This window comes from Cyphomyrmex costatus, unplaced genomic scaffold, assembly GCF_001594065.2.
Source record: "Cyphomyrmex costatus isolate MS0001 unplaced genomic scaffold, Ccosl1.0 scaffold453, whole genome shotgun sequence".
Taxonomy (NCBI): domain Eukaryota; kingdom Metazoa; phylum Arthropoda; class Insecta; order Hymenoptera; family Formicidae; genus Cyphomyrmex; species Cyphomyrmex costatus.
In genome coordinates, this window is record NW_017278779.1 from 177725 (window position 1) to 205630 (window position 27906).

The following is a 27906-nucleotide window of genomic DNA, read 5'->3' on the forward strand; positions in this document are numbered from 1 at the left end:
TTGCAGGTGTAACAAGTATTTATATTCTTTTCTGTACTCGCTATACAGAAATTGTTTGCAATAAATGAAAAATACGTGTAAATAGCAAACAAATCTGACAATTAAATTTTGCAATCCTTTTGCATTCATAACAAAATCATTTTTCTTCGTGATGTTACATTTGCTGTATCTTGCTGCGAGTCTCCAAAAAGTTATATTAGTATCACAGTTAGACATGCTGATCCATGTTACGACATTATATTCAGCCTTCAGATTAATTACTCCTTGCTGATATCGCGACGTCGCGATATCAGCAAGGAGTAAGTAATCTGAAGGCTGAATATAATGTCGTAACGTGGATCAGCATGTCTAATTGATACTTTTGAAGACTCGCAGCAAGACACATCAAATGTATCGTTCTTGATAGTAGTTTTAAGAAAATAAGGTAATGTCTGATAACGACGCATGATATGTGAAGAGAATAAAGCGATAAGATCTGAAGTAGACTAACATGACCAAGTTTTGAATAGTCGTCCAAGTTGTAATCATAGTTGCAAATTGATCATAATTAAACATCTTAAATCGACTTCCAAGAAAACTGAAACATTTATGCTTTTTTCTTAGTTATAGTTCTTTCTTTAATTTAGTTTTTTTTTTTTGTTTCTTGAACTTCTATCTGTAATTTTCGACGCTGTACGAGAACTTCGAAAACATGCGTCAAGATAGCGAACAGTTCTTCGCTTTATCTCGCAAAGGCTTATGGGAGATGATATCGCATCGTCGGAATGTAATTCTTGAGCAAGACAATTCTTCTGTGTCACGGAAGAGATAACGACATCTTTGCTCTTACAGCACGAAAGAATTATTTTGATATCATTAAGTGTTGCTAAATTATTAATAAGTTATTAAAGAAATTAAGTCAGTAATAAATTATATAGAAATAAATAAATTGCGGAAAAAAAGTTGAAAAATGGACAAAAATTTGAACATTGAACGTCTTGTTTCGATCTTAAAGATTTTACGATGAGGAAAGACAAAGTCTCTTTCATAAGTGGACTAAATTTAGAGTTGCGCGACCTTTGAAAGTATATCACGAATGTTAAAAAAATGTATACGAGAGATCGACCTAGGACGGTATCAATAATAAATTCGGAAAGTTACGTAATCTTCCTTCGAGGAAAAGACAAGCGCTGTTCCCAGCGCTCTCAACATGAGGAGGATAAGTAATAGGATCCGCAAAAGAAGGGCCCATACAAAGTTCTACAAACGGATCCAATATTTTCTCTCTTCCAAGAAACATCCTGATGCGGAGGAAAATAACGACAGTTGAAGGAAACCTTTTTTATCCTTCCTCCCTGCCTTAACCCGGAGAAAGGTCGGTTACCGATCGGCCCTATTAAACCTGTTGTGACACGGCTTAACCTCGCATCCTTTCGCCAAGTTTTCTCATATCGGTTACGATCGATAACCACCCGCATCTTCAGCTCCTCATATAATCTCCACCAATATCGTATCTGGATGGCGCGCCACCTCGTGACAGGCACGTCGTGGATTTGTTGATGAAACAGCTCCGCGACCTCAATCTGTGATTCTCTTTCTCCACTCCATAGAAGAGGATTCGTCACCTCGAAAAAGATAAGTGAATTCTCGCCATTATTTTCGAAAAAAATACGTCGAGTCTGAGATCAGTACAATTCTGATAAATAAATAACTGAAAATAAATAACCATAAAAATATTGAGAATTGCTTCAATTTAAAAAAAAAAAAAATTCTACCTGCCAAGATAGATAGCCAGAATGAGAATGCAAACGTCAATGATGAACATTTATAAAAGAAAGATATGTAAGCTCGTTAAAGTCTACTAAAGTTCATAATGATGCTCTTCGTTTACAGGAGTGTTTTGTCAAGAAAAGTTCATTGACTTCGCGCAATTCTTCCTCTGGCGGACTTTTCACCCTAAATTTAAAGAAAAGAGACGGGCAGCGGCAGAAGTGCGCACAGTCACTTCCGCTAACTGGAAAAGCTGCATGTCGGATTGTGAAAAATCAATAAAATCGCGCACCGAGTTTACGGTGGATCGTAGAAACGGGGGTTCATTGACTCTTCGCGTTTCTACCTTCTACGATCTACATGTTCTTAGAACCCAGTCGAACTTTGTAAAATCGATAAAGACACTTTGGAGCACGTGCTCGTAGAACGGCAGTACATTTGATACCCCTCCGATCTAATTTTCTACATGTATCAGACTATTTCTGAGAAACGATCATGCTACATCACTTATGCAGAATCGTAAGGAAAAACGTGTCCTGTATATATTCTTTTCTTTATGGCGCACTTAAATGTACGGAGAATGTATAGTTTCTCTTCGACGGTCTTGATTTTATATCGAGACCAACTTTTTATGCCAGCGTAGCGAAATTTGAACGCTAACATATTTATAGATTTACTGCTGATTCATTAAATATTATTATCGTGCACTCGTACGTTCGGCGTTAAATATAGAAGCTTGATCCTATAACGTTTTATATATATACATATTTATACGGTGTGTCGCGGAATATATGTTCAATGTAAATAAAAAAAAAGGATTACCCTACAGCGCCGTCTTTTGCCGTAACGTGGGATCTAGATTTCTGTTCAAATACTGCGTTTCACGTTCCTTTCTACATATAATATAATTTTTTCACAAAACATCAAAATTAACGTTTTTACTAGTCAAAAAGACTTTGCGTTTAATTTGAAAGCATGGAATATGTGTATCAATTGTTTTCTTTCAAAGTCATGATGGTGCGGCAAATCTCGACATGTGCACTTACACTTTCGTTATCTATTCACTTTTCCAATTATATGTATACACTTATATACAACTCGATAAAAAATGAGGGATAGCTGTCGGAAGAATAAAACAAGAAAGAAAAGAAGAGAGAGAGAGAGAGAGAGAGAGAAGGGGGATAAAATACATAATCCAATGAAACCCTAGGTAAAGAATGCAGCTGTTAAAACCACCCTTCCATCGTGCTACTAGCTGATTACATGACAGTTACATATAGGTCAGAAAATGAAATTACAAAGCCAACATTATTCAAGGACGCGCGAAACGTATATTAAACAGCGTCATTTATTCAGAGGTGGGTGATCCACTCGCATATCCCGAATGAAACTGCATTTGTTAAAGGATAAGATAAATTGTGATCAACCTTCTATTGTCAACAGCGAGTATTTCTTATACTGTATATATTTTTTTTAGTAGTAGTCATGATATTTTAAAAAATAAAAATATACGTGAGAAGAATAAAACAAGTAAGTAGTAATAACAAGTTTAAAGAAATATTGTTTCCCTGAGCTAAATGTTTATCTGTAATTTATTTGACGACTTAGTTCAAGTGCATATATTTTTCTGTATATTTTTTTTATTAGTTTACTTCTATTTTATTGTATATATATATATATTTAAATAAATCTTATTTTATAGAAATAAATACAAATAATAGAGTTGGGGGGGGGGGAATACATATATTACTTTGGATAAATATTGCGAAGAATATTACTACGTCGACTCGCCATCAGAGGTCTATCGATATTCGCAAATTCTCGCAAGCGCTTTGATACGCGTATATCTCTTCATATAGAATCTCGATTGAATAACTCTTGCAGGGGCGTATAAGGTAGGCTTCCACTACAATGCCTTACTGATGAGTCCAGTAGTGGAAGCTGGGACGAAACGCCATAATTACGTGATATATTCTTCGCAATATATTAAATTAATTTAAAAAGATTTTTAACGTAATTTATCGGCTCATTGCCCTGTTTCTCTATATTAGTTAATAAAAGCATATTGAGCCTTATTACAAACATTTTTACAAAAAATAGAGTTTGAAAAGTTCTTGGCCTAACATAGAAATAACACACTATGTGAAACTGCTATAATTTTAGACAAATTTGATCTTGCACAGGGTTATTGTTAAAGTTTCAGACAAATGCGATTATTAGTTTTTTTTGTTTCAGTGCACGCGCGCGCATATAAAGCAACCAACTTTTGATTCCATCATAACAATGCACCTGCTCACACTTCTTCAATTGCAGTCGCAAAATTGCATGAATAGTGCTTCGAATTGATTCTGTACGCACACTGTAGTCACCAGATTTAGTCTCCAATGACTTTTTTCTCTTTCCAAACATAAAGAAGTGGTTGGCAAGAAAAAGATCTGTCTCAAATACTGAAGTAATCGATGAAACTAAAGCCTACTTTGAAGGTTTAAAGAAATCACCGACGATGGTATAAAAAGGTTAGAATATCATTGTAATAAGTGTATATATTGAGCTGAAAGGGAACTATCTTGAAAAATAAAAAAAAACTTTGCTAAAATATCATGTATTTTCTTTATAAGGTTGAGAGCTTTTCGAACTATCTTTGTATGTCAATAATGTATATACCTGTGTCTGTTGTTACGCAGGCATTTAAATATTATTTTTATTTAACTACTTTAAATCTTTCGTTTTATTAATTTTCCTAGATAGTTGTAGTTAAGAAAAGAAGGACGTTATCTAAGATAGATTCGAAATTTAAAGTGTCATTTTTCACACTTTCGAAAGTTCGAAGTGAAAAGGGCGCGAACGAAGCTAACTTTGAAGCCAGAATAGCTTTTTCTTTTAGCAAAAGGCTCTCTTCTTAGAGCCATTGTGTGTGAAGCAGTGCTGAGTAGACGTACTTGTCGCCGCGATACCATCTCGAAAAATGTCGTCGTGCCATTTTAGCACTATGATAGTAGGTCAAGTTTTTAGAAAATCCGGGTGTAAACCTTGGTCAGCTCGTTCGCGTAATCATCTTCGCAGAAAAACGAACGATTCACCACATCTGGCTCTACCACAAAAGTTCAGTAAAGTTTTTCTCCTAATAGACGTACCGGAAACCGGACGTGCCGATAAACTTTGAGAATTTGAAACTTTATAATCCATGATGGACGATACTTGAATTCGATTACTCGTATTTCCACGCAAGTTGCCGTGAGGTGAATTTATTTCTAAATTCTTCTTGATGTTTAAAGAGCCTATATATTCTTCGAATATTTTTATTTAAAAAGTCAGATAATAATTCGAACTCTATTATAATAAATCTGAGTTATTCTATTGGGGAAAGTCTTTTCTCATATATGTAAAAGAATCTTTACAATATATCTTTGTTAAAAGTAAACGAAATTTAAATTTAAAAAAATAAGGATTTTTTATATAAAGCTTAAAATCTCTACTTTTTCAAAAATATTTTTTGAATTTTTCCGTGCGTTTGGTAATTTTTACATATAAAAGACTACAAGCTAAAAGAGATGAAAAATTTTCTTTACACTTTGTGGGCCTCTCACGTGCCCAAAACAAATTTGTGAAAATTTTCGACTATCGTGAAAGCTTTAAAGTTTTTCCTTCAAAATCATATTTTAAAAATGTTCCTACGATTTTTTGTTCCTGAGTTATTCGCGAATAAAGAAGCATTCTGATTTTGATTGTTCATAATTCCGTTAAAAATCATCATACCACAATTTAAAAAAAACAGATTCTTAAAACTGAAACTTTGATCTATCGTATGATGTAATTGCAACAAAAATTTCGCAACAAATGATGGGTTTGGGAAGGGTCCTTTTATCAAAAACGTCCTTTTACTTCACAATGTAAAAGAACTTTTTCCCGATCTCAATATGTCATTATTTTGAGAGAACACCCAGAAAAAGATATTCTACCGATAAGCAGAAAATTCCTCTTAACATTTTTTCTAAACAAAAAATCTTACATGAATCAGGCACGTGTATTTATAATATGTATTCATCTATAAAAACGGAGACTATGATCTATGATCAACATGAGCTATGATCAAAAATACATTTCTCTATAAAAAATTCTATTGTAACTCTAATATAAGCTATACTCTTAATTGTTAGAAAAAGTTTGTCATTCATGTGCTACCGTGTATAGAAAAGTGTAAATGTTAGTATATGCAAGACATTTTTCTAGCATTAAAAATTGTAAAATCTTTAAATCCAGTACTTTATGGTTGTACAAAATTTCTCTACTTTGCAGAATATCTTTTTCGTACGTAAATGGAAAATCCTCTCATATTAACACGAAAGTGCTAAACAGTAGAATATCTTTTTTTGGATGTGTTTTCTACACGATATTTTTAAGTACTTATTAATTTTGAACAAACGCTGTAACAATAATAATCTTGTCTATCCGGTTTTATGAAGAATTTTTTTTTTTTTTAAATTAAAAAAAGAAATTGATATTTATATAGAAAATACAAAATCTTCATATACATATATTGTGTACATAATCATTCCTGTATAAGTCAATATCCTCATCAATCACTTTTTCTGTCTTTCATCTGCTCTCTTAAGTGTTGCCGCTTATCTTCTTCTGCACATCCTTCTTTTTCGTGAGAGGTTGACACTCCTCGTTGCTATCGACGTGGTATCACTTACGTACTGCATCGTTATTTAACTTTGTTTTCCAACAAATCAGATTTTAATTGCAGTAGAGGCACGCGGTGGATTAAAACAAAAGAACCTTGCCACGAAGATGTCTGACGTCATTCTAACAATTTTCAAGATAATTATATGAAACAATGAAGATGTCGATCTTCTGAACGTGCCAAAAGTTATGTCCCTTTCACTGCGCTTCCTCAATCGATAGTACGATATAATTTAAAAATAACTTTAGCTTTGAAAGACAGAATATAATGAATCAGAATTATTATCGTTACAATAGAAAAGAATAATTGAGAGAAATGAATATAAGCCAACATAATTTTTCAAACAAGAGAAACCTTTCTCTTACATTACTTACAAGAGTATTCTCATTAAATATGAAAAGAAATAATTCCGATTATGAAGGAGTATATTAGTGCTCTATCATATCGTTCTAATTTTCCACTGAATACTCCCAGCAAATTCAGTGCGAATGCACCATGCATCCGCAATGGAACACGGATATTCGATTATCATACATCTACCTAATTCAGATTACTCTCTTTGTCACCCGTCAATGGTAGCTATTATACTTTCTTAGCGCTCACATTGTCTACCCTAGAATTACGGTGCGATCGATAAATCTCAACGATGCCGGACTATAGACATTCCGCTAAACTCAGCGCTCTTCTATTTACACCGTCGTCGTCCGTTTCTTTGAGGTAAAGAAGACTTTCGCGACTATATACGACGAACCCTTTCGGGATCAAGTAGATGGGTTCGTTTGAAGTTCGCTAGGAAAAAAATCCGAGATTTTTCGCGCCAAAGTGTCCAACCCCCGATCCCGTTTATCCTCTCTCTCACTCTCTCTCTCTCTCTCTCTCTTCTGATTGTTGTATGGCTTCGTCGTACGGAAACTGCCCGACACGGTAGACTCGGCGACAGCACCCTTGCCCTTGACTACAGAGCACGAGAACGCTCGTCTGAGGGGTTTGTTGGCTCGCTCTCTCTCTCTCTCTCTCTCTCTCTCTCTCTCTCTCTCTCTCTCTCTCTCTCTTTCTCTCTCTCTTCCTTCCTTTCTTCTTCTCTTTCTCTTCCGGCAGACAAGAGCACAAAATAGAAAATGAGAAGCGAAAGGGGTAGAGGAGGAACGATGCAGACGAGACGCATGTCGTCCTACCTCCACAGCTTTCACTCTCTCGCTCTTCTCAATACGATATGCATCCGTCCGTCCGCATGTACATACGCACCGCATAGTTGCACGGCGTCGTCTCTCTACGTGCCAACGTAAAGTGAGTAGAACGCGTCGAGTGGAGGGTGCAGAGTGCTCCGACGGTGTGTCGAGTGATCATTCGGGGTTGGGTTGGTTGTTCGATTGGTCCCTCCCGGTTCTACACCGTAAGAGGCTCATTCATGTAAAGATCGCTGCTAGTGTCATGACATAACAGTAATTCACGAACAACGTTCGTGTAATAGATCGATTGAAATGGACACATTTCTTCAGCATTTGTACATAATCATCGTATATACATATTCTGATTGGCTACGTTATCACAAATATTACAAATAAATTTGTAATAGGATTAAAATTTTGCAGAATGCTGAATAACACTAGGAAATATTTTCATATAGTTTCCATACTCGGTTTCGCGCATTAATTGCTCTTCAGTTTCAATGGCATCGTTATATCTCACGTTTACGCGGGTTCATATCGGGGCGATCGACCTCGAGTGCACTCCTGGTGTAATAGACGTAGACTCGAAGCGACGTAATCAAACGGTGCATTAAATGCAACGTTACGACTGAAGATCGATGTGCGGAATATATATAGCGGAGTACGATCACGAACGTCGTGCTACGTCAACATAAAGAAGTCGTAGCTAGTGGACACTATATTTTACGATATGCGTCATATAATTGGAATCTACAAGTCGATAGCGAGAAACAAACCGGAGCGATACGTCATAAAATACTAGTCTTTCCTAATTTATCCATAAACTCATTGAGATTCGTACTTCCTTCCGCTATTGTCACGTTATCGCGCAATGATATGAAATCTAGTGGCAATCAGCCAACTTTACGTCGCTTTATATCTTCTGTCGAATTACTCGAAAGAGATCTACAATAGAGAGAGGTCCTATTCTATTTTAGAATGCGTAAAGTTCAGTAACACAGACACAATTTTTCCTATGTTGTCCTACTTTTTCTGTGACTATATTTATCGCGCATTTATAATGGTAAACGATTAACGTACATTTATAAATTAATATTATTGTATATTTAATAAATCTACATTCGTCTCTTAAAATTGTTACTATAGTACTCTATTCGTTCTTTTTCTAAGCAGTTAAAGTTAAAAATTTGTATTTTAATTATTCACGACACCATGCCGTATTTGACATATCAAATTCGAGTTACAGATTCGAGGCAGATAAAGCTATAGTATGTAGAAGCTTTGTGAGAGTATAATGCTCTCGCGTAAGATATTTCATGGAATTGTTAACGCATTCTCAGCCGTTGTAAATGCGAAAGAGAACAGAGCTCTGTGCAATTACGACGCAAGACTTTAAGAGGGATTTTCCATGTTTCTGGCTTAACTGGTGTTAACATGCGAACCGCTACTTTCACAGATATTGCACGCTCGTTATACATCGTCTCAATTACACACAGCTTATAAAGAGATGAGAGACATACCTTTCAGATGTTCTGGGGTGTCCGCTGCACCGGCTCGCATAATGTCGCTCAGATAGTGTTCCAAAGTCCTCATGTTGTCCAACGGTGAGTTTCCATTAGCCGTCATACGATCCTAGAAAATATCGAGACATTATAAATCTTTTACTCGTAACGGTTTCTATATAAAATTGCCATGTCAAAAATTTCAAAACTAGAACTTATAAATAAAAAAAACTGCCGGACATTTTTCTTGCAACTCCGAATGCATACAAAAATGCAATGTAGATTAATAAAATTAATCAGAATGGTCAATGAACAATTATTTTATACCTAATTGCTAATTAGTAGTAACGTGAGAAATTGCTTAACAGATTATTTTTCTCATGTTCGACTGTGATTGGTCAATTTTTTATGGAAGTTTTATTACGTTTATTGTAAATCGGGATTAATACAGGATAGCGCGAGAGAACTCAAAGTAAAATATTTAGAACTTCTCAAATTAACGGACGCTTATAATTATTCCGGATGTCGATAATTTCTCCTCCGGATACCCTGAAAAAGAAAATGAATATAGGAAACCCACTATAACTTCATTATTAACGCATTATTATGTCTTACGGGTAGGTACACGCTGTTTTTTAACATTAATATATAAAATAATTATCAGACAGGTACACTGAAAAAAATATTGTTCGTAATATCAATGAATGACGTTTATTGACTTGAAATTCATTAATATAATGAACTTTTGATAAATATTATGGATATATTACATTCAGTATATATTATTAGCTGATAAAAAACTGGATTTATTAATATAATACAAATCACTAGTTTTAATTTACTGTACTTGAATATATTTTAATGTATTAATGTAACACATTTAATTAAATTGATGAAAAAAAAATCGTTCTTCTAGTGAACGCGTTCATAGATTCAATAAACTCATTCATTACATGCGTCGTATTATAAAATTTTATAAAAGTGATAAAATACATTCATCATATTAATGTATTGTTTTATTAGTTAATAAAGTCACATTAGGTCAATAATCGAATTTATTATATGTATTAAAGAAAATATTTTTTTCATTATTATACTAAATCCATGGCAGATTATTTCAGTGTAATATTCATTGTTATAATAAATTCTAATAATAGTTTTATAACTCACACATATTCATCTTTTTTATAAAACTTAAATTGTGCAGAAGAAAATGAAATTCATTGGATCAATTTTAATAAATTTTTTATTAATATAATGAACATTTTTATTGTGTTTATGTACATTTTTGATTCAGTATAAAAAATATGCTGTCATAAATTATTATAGTTTATAAAATATTTCAGAATTACGCATATCCTAAGTACGCGATATCTAAATCTAAAATTTGGTTTTTCTCAAGTCTGTAAATATTAATTTCCAAATACGTTACGACGAAATGTTTACCTACTTCACTTAATTTCGAGCGGTACTCGTGAGCCTCCACGATTGTCTTAGCCGAGACAAAAATGGAGAACGTTTTTGCTATAATATATAAAAAGTCGTGCATGAAACTATGAATTTTGGAGTTTTCAATTTCCGTCGCGAGCCATTTCAAGAGATAAGATGCTTACTTTTGGTTAGGAAAAAGCTTTCTAGTGGTGAGCGCGAATGTACTGGATGGAATATCGCGTAAACCAGCAGCGCTCCCGGGGAGGAGGACAAGTGAAGCGAAGAACTTGAAAAACGATAAGAGAAGTAATGTTCCTGGTGGTGGAAGGAAGTATCTGCTAGAAAGAAGCATGCCACCCCTGCAAGCAGCAGGAAAGAAAGTGCAGGGATAAAAGACTGGCTAGAGAAAGACCTGTAATAGGCCACTTGTAACGAATCGGGGAGTGCAGTTAAAGCAGGGATGTATTCAAAAGTCCATCCCCGCCGTCGCCACACCCTTAATGCACATCCATTTTCCTTCCTTTATTTCGGCTATCGTATAGCCGAATAGCCGTGTTCTCGGCGAAAGTTTGATAAAGCCCGACACGGCCTTTTTTCGAACATCACGCCACGGAATTGTCGACTTCCTCTCGCTTGGAAGGTTCAATAAAAAAGTTTGAAAAAGGGCCAGTCTCTTTACGATCAGATTAATATATTATATTCAGAATCGTTTATAAATCTTGATCGACATGTCATTTTATAGATTCAAGTGAATTATAAATTACAAAGGCACTATTTAATCGTTCGAGCCAATTTTCTATGAATTCTATTAAACACACACATACACATACAAAGAGAGAGAGAGAGAGAGAGAGAGAGAGAGAGAGAGAGAGGAGAGAGAGAGAGATTATATCTTAAATGTTCATAAATTATTTAAAATGTGACGAAAATTGTTATGTTAGATAATAGTATAATGATATTGAAAGTTACGAATGAAATATATTTATAATTTTGATTCATTTACTGAGTTTAATTTAAATAGTGAATGATTAAATCATTTTATAATTAGTGTAAAACACTTTTTCCATGCTGCTTGAAAAATACTTGTCAAAATCCAAATAAGTACGTCTTTCTTTCGCAGCAATTTCTTTGCTCTGATTTCTTCTTGTGCATGTAGTACCTCGTAAAAGAAACAGACAAGGAGTTATGAGGAAAAGAAATGGGCAAGACATGATAACGAAAGAGAGCCAAGATCCTTTGAAGGTGACCAATTGAGAAGAACGGCCAATGTAACGAAAAATAACGGGCGGTAGCACGGTGTAAGAGAAATGTCTACTCGTGCAAATAAATGCTTCTCCTTGGAGCATCGCCGAGTGGACGAAACGTCTTGGAACGTCTGGTAGATATAAATGTTTCATATTTCTACTATCCGTCTTCTGAAAACATCTATGAAACATCTACGAGCTATGCGCGAAGCTCGAAAGTAAATATGCGAACTTTCGATAACGTAAGATTAGAAAAATCTTAGGAAAAAAAATCGACTCCAAACTTGTGTGTAGGAAGATTTCTGATTTTACTACACATTTCAGTGCGTTTAGAATAATTTGTGTAAACGTAATATTAGTGTGATCGTTACTCAATGAATTATAAATCATGCACATATGTAACAGTTTAGTTGATACGCGATATAAATAAATCTGTTGCAGCATATGATAATCTTCACACGTCTCGTCCATCCTGAACCAATATTGAAATTTACGGCAACGCGAGTGGAGCGCATCCTTCGCCGTTCTGCAAGGAAACGACCGTGACACTTATTTGGTCAAACGCAGCGTGGCACAGGGAGGAGGAAAAAAGAACAGACGGATGTATTCAGATACACACACACACACACATATAGTGCGAATGGAGCAGAGGGAAACGAAAGGGGTGGACCCCCTGAAATGGCACAGGGAGGAGGAAAAAAGAACAGACGGATGTATTCAGATACACACACACACACACACATATAGTGCGAATGGAGCAGAGGGAAACGAAAGGGGTGGACCCCCTGAAAATACACATACACACACACACACATATAGTGCGAATGGAGCAGAGGGAAACGAAAGGGGTGGACCCCCTGATGTCGAATAATCGTGCCCATCTTTCCACGCCGGCATGGCCGGCGGAGGTGCAAAAGGTGGCCCCACCTTCTCCTCAAACGCGTCCCCTTCGCACCGCCTGTAAAACCCTCTGGTCCTGGTGTCTCTTCCTTCCTTGTGCATGCGGGCCCCCCGGATCCCACCTAGGTACCAATCCGTTTCCCTTTCCCGGGCCATTCCGCGCGCGCGTGCACACACACAGGCGCACGCGCGCACCCACGCATTCACAAGCACTGGGATCACGCGCGCGCGCGCGCACACACACACACACACACACATATATCTACGTGCACACAGAGGGGAAACGTTTCTCGGCTCCATTCCGTCTCTCTCCAGCTCACGCGGGCGGTGGAAAATCAATATAGGGAAACCAGGAAGCAGCGGCAGGGCGTCGACAGCAACCTCCGTGCAGGCTCCGTCCCGGTACCACCCCTACTCATCGTCCCCGTTTTCTCGTTGTGCATCCCCTCTCTCCGTTAACCCTCTCGCGGTTCCGTTTTCCCGCTAATTCCGTTCCCTCTGTTCTATTCGGTTTTGCTTAGCTATAGTACTTTCTATCCGTAATTTTCATTCATGTTAGTCGTTAGGGGTTTTCTATAAAGTCGTTCGCACGACTGTTTATTGACAATAAACCGTCTTGACCATGACTACCACTGTTATTTCGATAACTACCCCTTCTAGGACGACACTGCGCAAATTTTCCCCTACCATTGTAGAATAAATAGATATGCGGGTCGGGACAAGGAGAGGTAGGAAGATTGCCGCGGAATTGGGTGATCCGGAAGGAGACGTGAGGAAAACACCGCCAGCATCGTATGTACTATGTACACGTCAGGAAACGCTAGTTCCCGTACCACGACGGGTTGTACATCACGGAGATGTATCTTCGGAAGTACAGTTGGCAATTCGTTATCCCATCCGCGCAAGAGGCACATACCTATATCGTATATCCTCCCCCGACCAAACTCGCGAATGTACATTGTATCGATGAATTCGCGAGGCATCCGGACACAAGCAGAGGATCCACAACAATCCCCTTCGATCGAAGACATGCAGTACGCACACGCCATGCAACTTTTCTCCCGCGTATCAGTTACAAGGGTTCCATTCGACTCAGAACCCCACGCTCCTCCATGGATGTGAGGCGCGCGCGGTCGCGTTTGGCCCAGTTCCGAAGTTGGCTGCTCGTAAAAAGCAACGACACCTCCTCCCCGCTTGCGACCTCTATATATATATATATATGTGTTATGTGACTGTGCATGTAAGTGCGCGCGCGCGCTAATATTGTCGCTCCTCTTTGCTGACCCCCACATTTGCGAATGACCCGTGGCCTGTCATGGGCACGTCCTGACCTGGTCGGGAATTGAATTATAGTGAGCGGAGCAGAGGTGCTGAATGTAATTCAGGAGTGGTCCAGGAACACGGGTGTAAACGTACGTAAATTTTCTAGGGGCTGACATCGCGTGTCCATTCCGTTTTGCGCAGTCTCCGCGAGAGCGAGGCGGCGTGACGTAATGTCCGCACAACCGCGGGTACGATATTCCCGCGGCTTACGTTACGCTCGTCGAGAAACGGGAGAAATTTTGTCACTTCTGTCCTTTTAACACAGATATCATTCGATACTTTCGCAGGCACATATCTCGTATACGAAGAAGGCTATCTCCAAAAAAGGCGTAAGACGTATCGTTATGCTTAAACTCTATGTGTTTTGGGATTTTTACCACGTGTTACAGAACATGAAGTTATTTTGCCTGTATGACCACCACAGAAAATGGAATAGTACCTACACTAGCAAATAAAGCGGAGTGCCGAAATTATATCTACACACGAAACATACGCTGGTGGCCCATCAAATGTTCATTAAGATACACTTAGAAAGTATTAGGATCTCATCCTAGATAAACATACGATTAATTACGCGATAAATCTATAAAGCGATTTATAATACAAAAGGAGATAATAATGTCCGGAAGTAAGTTGGACGATGATTAATTTGACAAAGAGCAAATAAGAGCCAGGGGGACTTACATGGGGAGCTAGAATAAGGGAAAAACGTAAAAAGGGAAGAAACGCGTGAGGGGAGAACGAATATATATACGCATACGCTTTCGAATTACGCGTTTTTCGTCGTGCACCCGTTTAGTCTAGACAGGAACGATCCCAACCCACTAAGACCATCTCTACCACCTTTTGTTCAATCCCCTTTTCTTTTGCAACACAACGTGTTTATATTCCACCCTCGCGATTCATCCGTGTTATTTTACATGCGTTTGCATGTGCGCATGTATGTGTCCCGCATTTGGGCCGCGGAGGAAGGGTATAGTATAGTCGCGTTCTCATTGTGATAGTTGGAATATTCATTATCCAGAAGCCGAACGCGACGAGTAATTATTATGTCGGACGCGATACTGTCGTTGTTGCAAAGGGAGCGGTCGGCACAGAAGGTGGGGAAGGGGGAGAAATAATAACACGCGAAAGCGAGAATGTATCACATCGGGAAGGGATGAAACGAAGAATTCAGGCTGTGAAGTACAATATTCCGTTGGTGTCTGTTGCGGTACATTACGATTGTATACTCGTACTTGTCCCGGATGTCTTATGCACATGTCCGGTATATCTGATACCGAAATGGAAGTTACTTTTCTTTTATCATGCATGTTTCCATGGCACGTATGTACACATAGCATAGGAATAATTTAGCTAATTCAGCTGTAATTTCAAAGGACTCGCATCACAGATGAAAAATCGATTATGTTGTTACTTCTACTCTAATCATGTAGATATATGTATGCTATAATCAGCATTCATTAGGACATAAAAAACTTATAATACACCATAATAAGAGATTAAGAATCACTCAAAGGCAAAGACCGGTAGCCTCATGGCTTTCGAAACTTCGAAGTCAAGAATCAATGAAAAATTCGATTTACTATGGTCATATCCTTCTCTCGCTTCATGACCGTAATAGCGTCACCCGTTATCCGATCCGATTACGCGGCGTGCGAAGTCGCTTTCCCGCAAACGCGAGCGGAGGGTGCGGATGGCACGCGGAGAGGGTGCAATATAACCTGAATCCCGAGGCGTGTGCGGAAGCAACGGTTCCAGCCGGCTAGCGCAAAGTAGGTCACCTCCATAGAGAGGAGCTCGCGGGTAAAGGAGGGGGTAACGTAGAGGAACGCACACAGAGGCAGCAACATCGGTGTGCCGCGATGGCGGCCAAAGGGTGGAGAATGTGGCGAGTACTGTTGTACTATCAGCTCTTGCTGCGGACAATAATTCTGCTTTTGCCAGTTTAAGCTCGCTGCCTAATGCATGGTTGGAATATTTAGAATACAATGATGCCAAAGACTATAGTTCAAAGTAGGAACTCTTTGATCGTTCGACCCTCTATCGCAGGACTGTTAATGTAATTTATGTCAATTGTAGAAACGAGGCAAGTGTCTGCAAATTTCTTATACCGAATTAAAAATATTATAGCAAAAACATAAAGAATTTATTACTTTCATCTTTTTTTTTACAATTTTCATTAGCTAAAGTACATAACAATAGAGAATTAAAAATGTTTTCTCGTTTTAACGTAAACTATGAGGAAATGATAGGTCATTAACATAATTTGATTTAAAAAAAAGATCCAATTATCTGGATAAACTTTCAGTTTAACATTTTAATACTATTAGTAGAAAAAAGTAATTATCGAAAGACGTTAACTTTGAAATAAGTCCAAACAACAAAGAGTTAAAATCTGTTAAAAGATCCCTCTAAAAAAAATTAAAAACTTTACAGAAACTCTTTCGATATTTCTTCCATAAAATTTTACGATATCTTTTATAAAAGACTTTGACATACTTCTTTTTAGTTTAATGTGCAAATTTTTTGTATTGTAATATTATCTTAATTTCATCAGAAAATTATTTAAAACTATGAAATATATGCCTATGAAATATATAGGACGCTCGCATGGAATGTCAGAGATCCGGGTTCGACTCCCAGCCGAAGTAATATTTTTCGCAATATAAATAAATTATTTACAGATTTTTAATATGCCATTCATAGATTTTATTTTAATATGTCATTCAACATTATTAAGATCCAAGACGATGTTATGAGCATCAAAATTGTTAGATTATTAGTCAATTTAGTAGCTTCCTGCATCAAAAAATCATGCTCTCCCTAACGGCAAATGCCAATGTGCCCAGCTCATAACAATCATAATGTACCTTTGCGGTAAATGGATCGGGCCAACAAAATTACGTAACGTATCGAACGAATCAAGTTAAACGTCAGGATGTAACTGGAAGACCTGGGTAAACAGCCATCGTAATTCCCCGCGCTCGATACTGGGCGGCCACCGTGTCTGTGCAAGCGGTTAGCCGCATTTCATTACATAAGGTACATGGACAGCCTCGGTGAAATATGCGTGTGCAATAATCTGTCTATACGAGACCGTCACCGCTAAATTCGATCTATTATCAAGGTAAATATCATGAAAGTCAAGAGACAATCGCGCACTATCTGTTCCAATTTCTTCCTCTTTGCTCCCATTCGGCGCGAACTCGTTGTCGTGTCGCGTTTTGATCGACTTTATATCGGAAACTAAATCCTGACGACTTTACGACAAAGATCTAAATTATTTCTAATATGACTTTTTACTAGAATTGGTTTTATAGACGCCCCACCAGATTTATGAGACGATATCGTTACTGCTAGTAATTCCACAAAGTAATTCGCAGTTATAGGTCTGCCTTCTCTATTTGAACTTATAGAAAGAAGTCATTTTTATAGAGATATCGTAACTTTCTTATGTCGTTACAGATTTCATTCAGCTTTTGCATGTGTTTTCCGACGATAAGCAGTAAGAAAGCAGTAAACTTAAACTTTAAATCTTAAGCCATAATAAATTCACTAATCATTCACGATTATTCTTTTCAAATTCGACTGTAATTGATCAATATATATTACGGTTCAAATGAAGGTTTAAGGTTTAAAAGTTTAATGCCTAAGTTTTATGTCTGAAAATCTTGTTGACGCGGCGCCTAAATAATCGTGTATGTCTTACGTCATAAAACGCGTATATACTTTGTGTAAGAAAACGTGCGGGCGAACATATAGAGGTTCTCGTTGAACTGCTATGATGCGGTAGGACGCACCCCGCGCGAAAAATCTATATCGCAGGGAACCGGAGTAACCTATAAACCCCCGCACTGGGTCACTTCGCACCGGCGCAGTCTGGAATTCAAATAGGACGGTGGTTAAATTAGGTTAACATCTAGATGGTATAATGGAATTGCATACTCAAAAATCTCCCCCAGCTTCTTTTTCCTATCATATTAGATTTAGTGGTCAAAAAAAAATTTAATCAATTATTATACAAATATAGGAGGAGAGAGTTGCCGAGAATGCGTACCACTTAACTTATTTTTTATTGCATCTCCTATTTGGCACTGTTTTATACGCAAATAAACATTAGAAATTGTAGCTTGAGGTTTCGGACACTTATTACATGCGTTTAATTATCCAACAATAACAAATTAATTTATTATAAGTCTCTTTGTAATATGCTGTACGATTCAGGCAACTGGTCGCCTAAAACTAATACCTAATAATTAATGAATACCTAATTTTAATAATTTATTGCAGAGAACTAAATATTTTATAATTATTAAATAACAATAATGAAAAGACAAATGACGTAAAAATAAAATTGACTCAAATATATTTTTGACATTTGTATTGATATCAAATATTAGTTTTATTATTGTCAATTATGAGTCTTATCTCGTGATAGTACGATTTAAGAAACTTGATGAATTTTGTAAAAATATCAATTTAATCTTTATAACGGTTGCAAATTTGTATATACAGTAGCTGTAAAATATTCTACAATAAATCTATTTTTATAAGAATATATAAATTTATAATAAAATTGGATGATTGTGTTGTTATCAGCTACATAAGTTGATTAAAAATTAATTAAGATGTACTTGATTTTTTTAAAACGCCGCTAACGTCCAAGACGTAGGTTATTATATTTTTGTCTATATTATTCATTTCTCATGTAGTTTATTTTATTCTTATTAAATGTTGCCTATACTAAGTAATAATATAAATTATTGACGATTTAAGCGACTACGCATTTGGCAAATCTCCTCTATATACACTGTAAAAAATAAAATGTTAATTTTAACTCAAAGACGTTGAGTGGATTTTCTGAAACATGCAAAAATGTTAAAATTAACATTTTATTTTTTACAATGTACATATAAAAATATTTTTTAGAATATTTAGTTGAATCATATACAATTTTTGTCATGATATATTATCTTATGTATACGCATCATTTATCCTCCATCAATAGAAAAAATGGACAGAAATATTTGATTTTAACAATATAAGTGAAAATGGAGAATTTTCTTTTATAATAATATTAAATCAAAATTAATGGCTATATAAAAATTAAAAGGATTTTCAATTTATCAATTCAAAAACTTTTTATAAATTATCGATGGTTTCACTATGATTGAAATATTGACGAACATAAGTTTATTTCAGCAGCTATAGGGACAGCTTGACTTACCCTCGGTTAGTACCTTACTTATTTCAAGGACAAATTTGCATCGTGTTGTCAGAGAGCACAACGCAATTAACACTTTCAACTGACATGCTATGCATACCACAGTTGCTTTTTTTTCAAGTTGCGTTGGAGTCACGCAAAGCATGTCGGTTTAATATTTCGGTTATACGAACACGCGATTTTACATTCATTCTAATACAAAAAAATTTACATACGTGATAGATAATTTTTTGGATTAAAAATTAGAAATAAATAATTTAATACATTTTTTCAATTAAATGATAGTGTTCTCTGTCATGTTTAGTTCTCCAAGAATAATTAACAATTATTGAGTAAAATATCAGGATAAAGTAATATTTATGTAGAAAAAAAATGGAACGAACTTCAAGTATGTTAATACTATTGTATTAAAAAAATAGAGGCTTATCATTTGACGACAGTATTCATGAGAACACGACATATAAGAATTAAAATTAAGGTCTCATACAAACATTTAAAAATGGAAAAGTTATACACAGTACAATGAATCATTTTCTGTTAAAAATGTTCACAACTATTTTTGTAAATAGGTATTAGATTGCAATAATGATCTTTCTCGTGCAAAACCGTACATAGAATAAATATCTTAAATTTGATTATTCCTATACACATTAAAAATATTGTATTTTAATCACAAAGATCATAACTTTGAAATCCGTTCAAATAACAAACCAAAGTATTAAGATCGATATTTTCGTAATAGTAAGAAAAAATTGTATCTATAATAATTCGATCAAAGGATCTATAGATACAAACGAAATGAGAGAAGTTTAAGGACAAGTTTTTTAAAATTTATTCGGCAGAATGCACACGAAAGACGTTCAAAGTAACTGCCATTGGTCTACCGCGTGCGAATAAAAAGTTTTCCCCAAGAAAGTCTTTTCGTGTTTCTTCTAACCATGATGCTCGCGGAGTAAAATTAGCCTCGCACCTTCGATCTATTGGAGATCAATTTCGACCCCGGGACGAGGGCGACCTTCACACGACATATTGCAAGCTGCTTCTTCCCCCTTTTCCAACGATCAGCGGCTCTGTCCGTCCGTACGTCATCCACGTTTTATGGGCGTTATCACACTGCTTAGTTCGGTAGCATAAGAAAATATCGTAAATAAATAAGAACATTATTGATCGAGAAATGCGTATGCGGGCCAAGGCAGTAAAAGCTTCGTTTCCTCATGTTTCAAATTATGCGTTTCGTAATGGCGCGTTTTCGTGTGCTCAGCGCACACGAGGAAAAGAGCGAATGCGACTGCGACGGCGTAGTAAAAAAAATCGTTATCTCTATACGCGTATCCATCACGTTACGAATTTTTTTCTCGATATACAATCACCGACACAAACGTATAGCTACGATCGTGTGGGGGCGGATGGGTGCTCGCACGCAGACACGCGCGATCGGTATATCCACTGGCGGTTGGTCCCCTTAACATATCGGCCAGGCGACCTACTGCACGTGTCCCGATTCCCCTCTCAAGGTGAATGACGAGCAATGAGTTATCGGACTTCGAGCTCAGGCATTTCTTCGCTCTGTTAGGCGCTTTTGCCGCATTACCTGGGCGCGTGCGCGCGCGACTTCTAATCCGCGACACACTTGTGCCCGTATATTATTCATCGACCGCTCGAACACAGTCATATCGCAAAGCACATTGAGAAATCGCGGCGAAAATCGGAAAATCGACGATGGTATTTCTTCCTCGTGTTTTCTTTCATTAATATTTATTATTATCGGTTACGATTAAACCGTTTCACAGTCGACGTCAAACGTTTCAATTATGCAAATTAACTGTAATAAATAAAGGGATTTGTATTTCATGTAAATCATAAAACCGACATTCCAGTTCTTTTTATATATTTAAGAGAATCTTAAAGAGATTTAAAACTATAAAAAATAAAAGAAATCCTTTTAAAAGATATATAAATAAAACGTTCCTGCACATGCAAATTTTCCATAATGGTTCTTTCAAATTTTTAATTAGTATACCGTCTTCTACGAAATTCCACAAGATAAACTATAGTTTTTATATATAGAAATTAAAAAAACTAGGAGCATAGATCACGTATTATAATTTCTATGGAAGGTAGTATTTAATTGAATCGGGATATGTAGGTCATATTCACGACTTGTTTGTGTACGAGCTAATTATTCTCGGCGACGTACAGTCAAATCAACGATGTTAAGTTTACTGATAAACGCCTTACACCGTACGCCGCGGTGGCGGCGTTCACCTGTTCGTTAGTACGCAGTCGTGTGATGATGTCTACTAATATATAAATCTGACGAAATGCCGAATTTTTGTGTATCTAAAAAAGTAAAAAAATGTCGAAATAATATCTTGTCAGTGAACATCAAATGATAAAAGTAGAATCTTGTTAAAAAATTATATGAAATATACCTTTACTAAAATCTGATCAATCCGATTAATTAGTGTTTACATATATTAAAATATATGCAATATTTTAAAGATATTTCATCAGCGAAGATGTATCAGGAATTTCTATAATTTACAAATTTATATTACACTCTTGGTGCAATTATATAGCGTAGCATTATATCGACGTTACTTTATCATGAGAGGTTATGATAGTACACGATATTCTTCGAAAATTCATAATTATCTTTTTTTCTTGATTTTCTACAAAAGGCATTTTGGCATGATTAAGAAGTCACGATGAGAAGGAAAGCGATATGTCGTGTATAAATATATAAATGTTGAGACAAGGTACGCGCGGAGATGATAGCTGAACGACAGCATGACGACACCCGCCATTTCTCTCGGATAGTATGCAGATCTATTTTTGAGTGGTGGTTAAAATAGCTGAGCTTAAACTTCTGCTAGACACTGTCGGAGTTACCACGTCGGAAAGGAATTAGGTCAGACTTGAACGACAAAATAAGTATCAGCGAAGTAGTTTCAGATAGCGCTGATAGATAACAAAAAAATGAGTAAAATCGATTATTAATGGCAACCTCGATAATTCTTATCTACCGTAGGGAAGATACTTGTCCAGAAATAATGTCTTAAGGGTGATGATTATATATTTTTAAGTAAGAATATTCGTGTCTTTTTTTTCACGCGCTATTACAGTTATACTTTTGGTAATTTGATAATTGTGGTAAAGCAAGTATTTTCGTCTTTTAACACTTCAAAAGTTACTATAAAAATAAAAAATTATATTTTTCATATGAAATATATGTATGTACTTAATAGCTGCGCATGCAGCCTTCAAAAAAATAATTTTTTAACAATTTAATAAAGATAGTTTGTGTGAACTAATTTCGACTCCCTTTATTTAACTGTTTTATTTTGTTATCCTTAAAATTGTTACGGACAATTATTAATATCTCGAATGAAACGTAAAAAGATTTGTCACAAAGAGTGTACAATAAATAAAAGTGATAATGATAATATAAATGAATTTTATTCAATAAGAGTACAATATCAAAAGTATTTCGTAATAATGCTGTATTAAATTTATTTAAATTAAGCTTCATAATCATGCAAAATCAGAATAATATTAACGAGACTATTTATTCATTTGCCAACTGTACCGCAAAATATATATAATTCTAGTTTTTAAGATCAATATCGTATTAAATCTGATATAACATCATTGTACGCCGGACGTGAAAATGGAGCGAAGGTGGAAAAATATATAATCGAGGAAAACGCTGACCTGTATTTTCACCGTGCGCGCCATTTATTCCATTATCTATTCCTTTTCTATTTCTATATATACTCGCTATTCAGTGATGGCACATGTGCAGAACGTAACGTGCTACGAAGATTACACTGAAAAGTGAAAGACTCCCAGAACACTTTCGATATACGGCTTCGACCTGTGAGTTTCCTTAGCACCTAGTGTACGTTAGGTATCGTTATCACATATAGGTAGATATGCGAAATGACGAGAATGCCGTGCAGCGAGAGATAACCTGGATTCTACTACGTAAAATTCCCGTGGAAAACGCGCGTCATCGATACCATTGTGCTATTAGAGACCCTATTATCAGAATCTGATTACGAAGGATTTTGTAAAATCCTTCGAAAGATACATAGAATTTCTCCCTGTACGGTGTACACACACACACATATATATATATTACTTACTCTACCTTATACTGTCTTACTCTTTAATCTTAATTGAAGTTGTATAGAGTGAAATTGTACAAGTTAAAGAGAGATAATATATTTTATAATGAGATAGTATAAATATACTATCTTCCTTGTAAATACAAGGAAACAATTTATATACATATATATATCGTAGAATTTTGATAAAATCGCTCGTGATCAGACTCTATTACACTGTGTGTTATAGAAAAGTTATATTTAAATTGAAGAAATCGCGTTTCTTTCGTTAATTGTTTTAAGTTGAAGTGAAAATAAGAGGAAAATAAAAATTTACTTTCAAGAAATAATAATAACTTTATTGCGAACATGACTAACAATATCAAACTACATACAATATATGTAAATGACATACAAGATAGTAATAATCATATAAAGATAAATGACGTTCAAATCAAAGAAATTTTTCTTTAATAATGTACAAATTTCTTTGTACATTTCAAATCTTTTTTTAATCAAAGCAACTTTTTTCTTTAAGCCAGATCTACATAGACTGCAAAACGTGGCGCAGATCGCAAAATTAGATGACACGTGATGTATTTCAGATTGTAACAGAGGCTGCAGGATGTAGAACGCAGGACGCACTAAAGTTGGAGAAACTACAATTTTCACGTCCTGCAGCTAGAAATACGTCACGCTGTTTCATCTTGAGACCTGCGATTCGCATTTTGCGTTCTATGTAGATCCGGCTTTATAGGATCTCTACGCGGTATGATCGCGGCTCGCTGCGTACATTTACGACCTAGCTAGGTCTGCTACGACATTATCGCGTCGTTAAAAACGACGATGTCACGCCGCACGGCCGTACGACTACCGAAACAGCCGTTGTACCGGTTAAATTTAAATATACGAAGTCTCTCTCTCTCTCTTGTTCTTGGGACGCAGTTGCATAACCTGAGGTGACACGAGTAACGCATACGATACCGAAAGAACGCGAAACTGCGGAAGTCGGAGCGTAGCGCGTACCTTCCACAATGGCTTACGAGACCGCATGATTGCCGGCGCAGTTTTACAAGCGAGTACCCTTGGCTATACTACCTGCTTCAACAGCGATCGATAACGCGATGCCACTCGGCTGTGAAAAAAAGTCGAGGCAACGAGTCCGTGCCATCGGTGCCCGCGAGTCGAGTAAAACAACAAACAGCGGTCGTCCCTTCTTTTACCCGCGATCTGTGCAACCAATCGACGCGAAAAGAGTGTAGAGAAGAGAACGCAATCTAGCTGACGGTTGTGTGAGCGTAATTATCAGCACGTTGCTAATAACGTGATATTTTTATACGAAAACGAATTGCTAATTCACTCGATAATGATAACAGCAGCGGTGTTGATTTTACTTATCCATTAACCAATCAGAGGTGATCGATTTTTCACGTGAATAAAATAGAAAATCGGTTAGTTAAAAATCTCTCTCGGAAAACCTGGCATTCAACCAAACGGTGCTGTTGGTCTTCACAAAAGTGCTTCATTCTAACAGCGTGATTCATTCCGGAAATAAATAAATCGAAGCGTCCGATGCGGTAATGCTCCAGTTTACTTGTTTGAAATTTGAGGATCAATTTTAAAGTTTAAAAAATCAGATATCCCACAAATTAAATTAAATCTCAATCCTCGCATTCGTTTTCTAAAGTTTGTAGAAAAGTAGGTTAGCATAACTTCCACGCGCGAGTCCAGCTTCCTAAATTTCACGTAGATCAATATTCATCTCGGATCTTGTATTTAAGGCCGTCTTAAGATGCCATAAGACGATCAGAGTTATCAGCATTTTAAGATATTATTTAAAACAATCTTGAAATAAGAATCGACTATATAGTAATGTGAACACTTATAGGATAGTGTGTTCAGAAAATTCATCCGGATGCATTCAAAAGTAATATCATTTGATCCTTGTTTAACATTCGATGAACCAAAAAAAAACAAGGATAAAACGATACCTGAATATACCCGACTGAAGTTTCTAAATGCGGTCAGCCGTAGAACTTTTGGAAACTAGGAGACTTACTTGCTGGAACGGTGGCAGCTGCAGCAGATCTCTCTCCTCGGCGGCGGTTACCTCGAAGGTTGGTGCTGGTTGAGGTGGATATATGTTGCCTTTGCCGGGATACGACGTGCTCCGACGGAACTTGACCGGGCTGATGCAGGAGGGATGCGCCGCTGCCGGGCCCGGATGACCCGGAAACGTCGGACTCGGCTTGCGACCCTGCAGACCAGCTGCGGCCGCAACCGCTGCGGCGGCGTGTAAAGACGAGTGCAGCGGTGGTAGATTGGGTACGGATCTACCGCGGTTCCAGGGAGACAGGCCCGGACTGGCGACTGCGGCAGCAGCGGTCGTCTGCGGGCCCGCGCCCCATTGTTGCGGGGCCTGCGGTCCGCCCGACCACGCGGCGTATCCTTTACCGGGTAGATAAACGCTTGGGTGTGATGTTGGCGGAGGTTGCTGCTGCTGCTGCTGCTGTTGGTGCTGCTGTTGTTGTTGCTGCTGTTGCTGTTGTTGCTGCTGTTGCGCGGACGACACCTGTAAACCGCCGTGTCTGGTGCCGGTGGGCGCACCCGCGTTACCGTGCTGTTGTTGTTGTTGCTGCGGAAAGTTATGACTAGCCGTGATGGCACGTCGCGTGCCAGTCGAAACCGCGGCGGCGGCGGCGGCGGCGGCGGCGGCAACCATTGACCGGTAACGCGGTGTGCAGACCGCTATCATCGGGCGCGGACCAGAGACTGGGTACACGGCCACCGGGATCAGCGAAGCCCTGCAAAACTGATGTCGTACTGCACGTAATGTCTTTCTCCGTCGACGAGGGCGTCGTCGGAGTGATGGCGATGTTTTCCGCCTCGATCACGTCCTTTGACTTGTCTTGTCCGGCCACGGTGTCGAGGCCACCGCTCGGCGAGAGCGGAGCGGGCTTACCGGTAGTTTGCTTCTCGATCAGTAGATCGTCCTGCATCGTGGATGTCGTTATGGCGCTGCTGATGTTGCTTGTGGTCGTGCTAGGTTTCGGGCTGGTCAGGGTACACGAGAAGAGGCTCGTCGCGCTGTAATCCCCCATAAATCACCGCGGAGCTTATACGATCGCCGAGCGTCTTCGCGACGTTGACGACTGTCGCGATAACCAGCACCTACCAGCTAGGCCCCTTTGGAAACTTCCTCCTCGCGGCTCGAGGGTGTCGTTGTTGTCGAACGCAAGAGGACCGCTCGCGTCCTCCACGTAGTATTATAACTCGCCTGTTGTAACTCCCGTCCGGCACGAGCGTGCGGGACAAACTATCGATCCACGGCCGCACGCGTATAAACACCCACGGAGAGGAGCTCCGGAAACTGAAAGACCGTGATTCTCCTTGTCACGTTGACAACTCCTTCCTCGTTTTGTTTTTCGCTCTTCTCTATCTTCTTTCTGCCGTTCCCTCTCTCTGACTTTTACTCTTTTTCTTGTTTGATTTCCCACTTCTATATCTTCATGTCTCGATCTATTTTTCTCGGACTCAAGACATGTGTGTAATCTCGTTTCTCCCTCGTTCTTCGATCGCTCCACTCTCTCTCCTCAGGAAACGTTTCTCTAGATCCCACTAATGCCGCGTCGCCCCGGTACGATTCGGCAGCGACCCTGTCTCCGTAGCATCCTCTTGGTTGTCGGCGAGCCAAGCTCACTCGGTGACGCGCGTTGTCATTGTCATCGCGACAACGCTTCTACGCGAAGCGCTGCTCGAGTTGCAAAACTGCCTCCTTCCTAGTTGACTCCCTCGCGTTCGATCGCTCGCTCGCTCGCCCCGAATATCACTCTCGCCCGTCGTGTGCGCGGTCTCGTTCGCGGGCTATCCCCTGGCGAACATAATTTCGACCCACTCGGCGGGGATATACACTGCTGGACCACTTGGAATTCTCCCAAATACGTAGCGCAGCGAGCGCGACCTTTTGCTTGCTACTATCACACACGCGCGACTACGGATACGAGGTCGCTCCGCGGATCGTATCGCGGAGGTGGTGGCGGAGGCGTTGGAGGATAGGAAGAGGGCGGGAGGGAAGAACGTGTATATAGCGTATACGCGGTACGTTACACCACCCCACGGCCCGACGAAGCGAAACGGTTCACGTCTTTCGCGTGGCGATCGTCAGCGACTCCGCGACTCCGGCTGTCACACTCAACTCGCAGCTTGTCCCCGGCGGGGGTGGCGAGTGGCAAAGAAGGTGGCTGATTTCGAGGGTGATGACGATAGAGGGTCGCAGAGGCTGACAATCGTGCGCGCTACTCTCCCGATGACGACGTATCGCCGTCTCCGGTCGCCGATTGTATCCGCGCCGCGGCGAATCGTCTGTCGCACGCGCGCAACCGATCGATCACCGATAAGCTCCGTTTTACCGTACGTGCGAGGTACGCTCACGCTCGGCACGGACGGGGCTCGTCGATGTGGTTTATTGCACACGCGCGCACACACGCACCGTGAGCCTCGCGTGGACACTGTGACGAAACGTCGCGGCGGAGCGCGAGCCGAGAGGAACGTTACGGGATGGAGGG

General features: G+C 38.4%; 1 protein-coding gene across 1 annotated transcript in view; it reads right to left on the reverse strand.

The window, feature by feature from the left end:
* Window positions 1-27108, reverse strand: part of orb2 (cytoplasmic polyadenylation element-binding protein orb2) — a 159636-nt gene extending 132528 nt beyond the window's left edge. Inside the window, 3 exon segments of the mRNA XM_018544602.1 lie at window positions 9126-9237; window positions 25401-26055; window positions 26057-27108. Of these exon segments, the coding sequence (XP_018400104.1) occupies window positions 9126-9237; window positions 25401-26055; window positions 26057-26442 (1153 nt within the window). The 5' untranslated portion in view covers window positions 26443-27108.
* Between the last annotated feature and the right edge of the window lie 798 nt (window positions 27109-27906).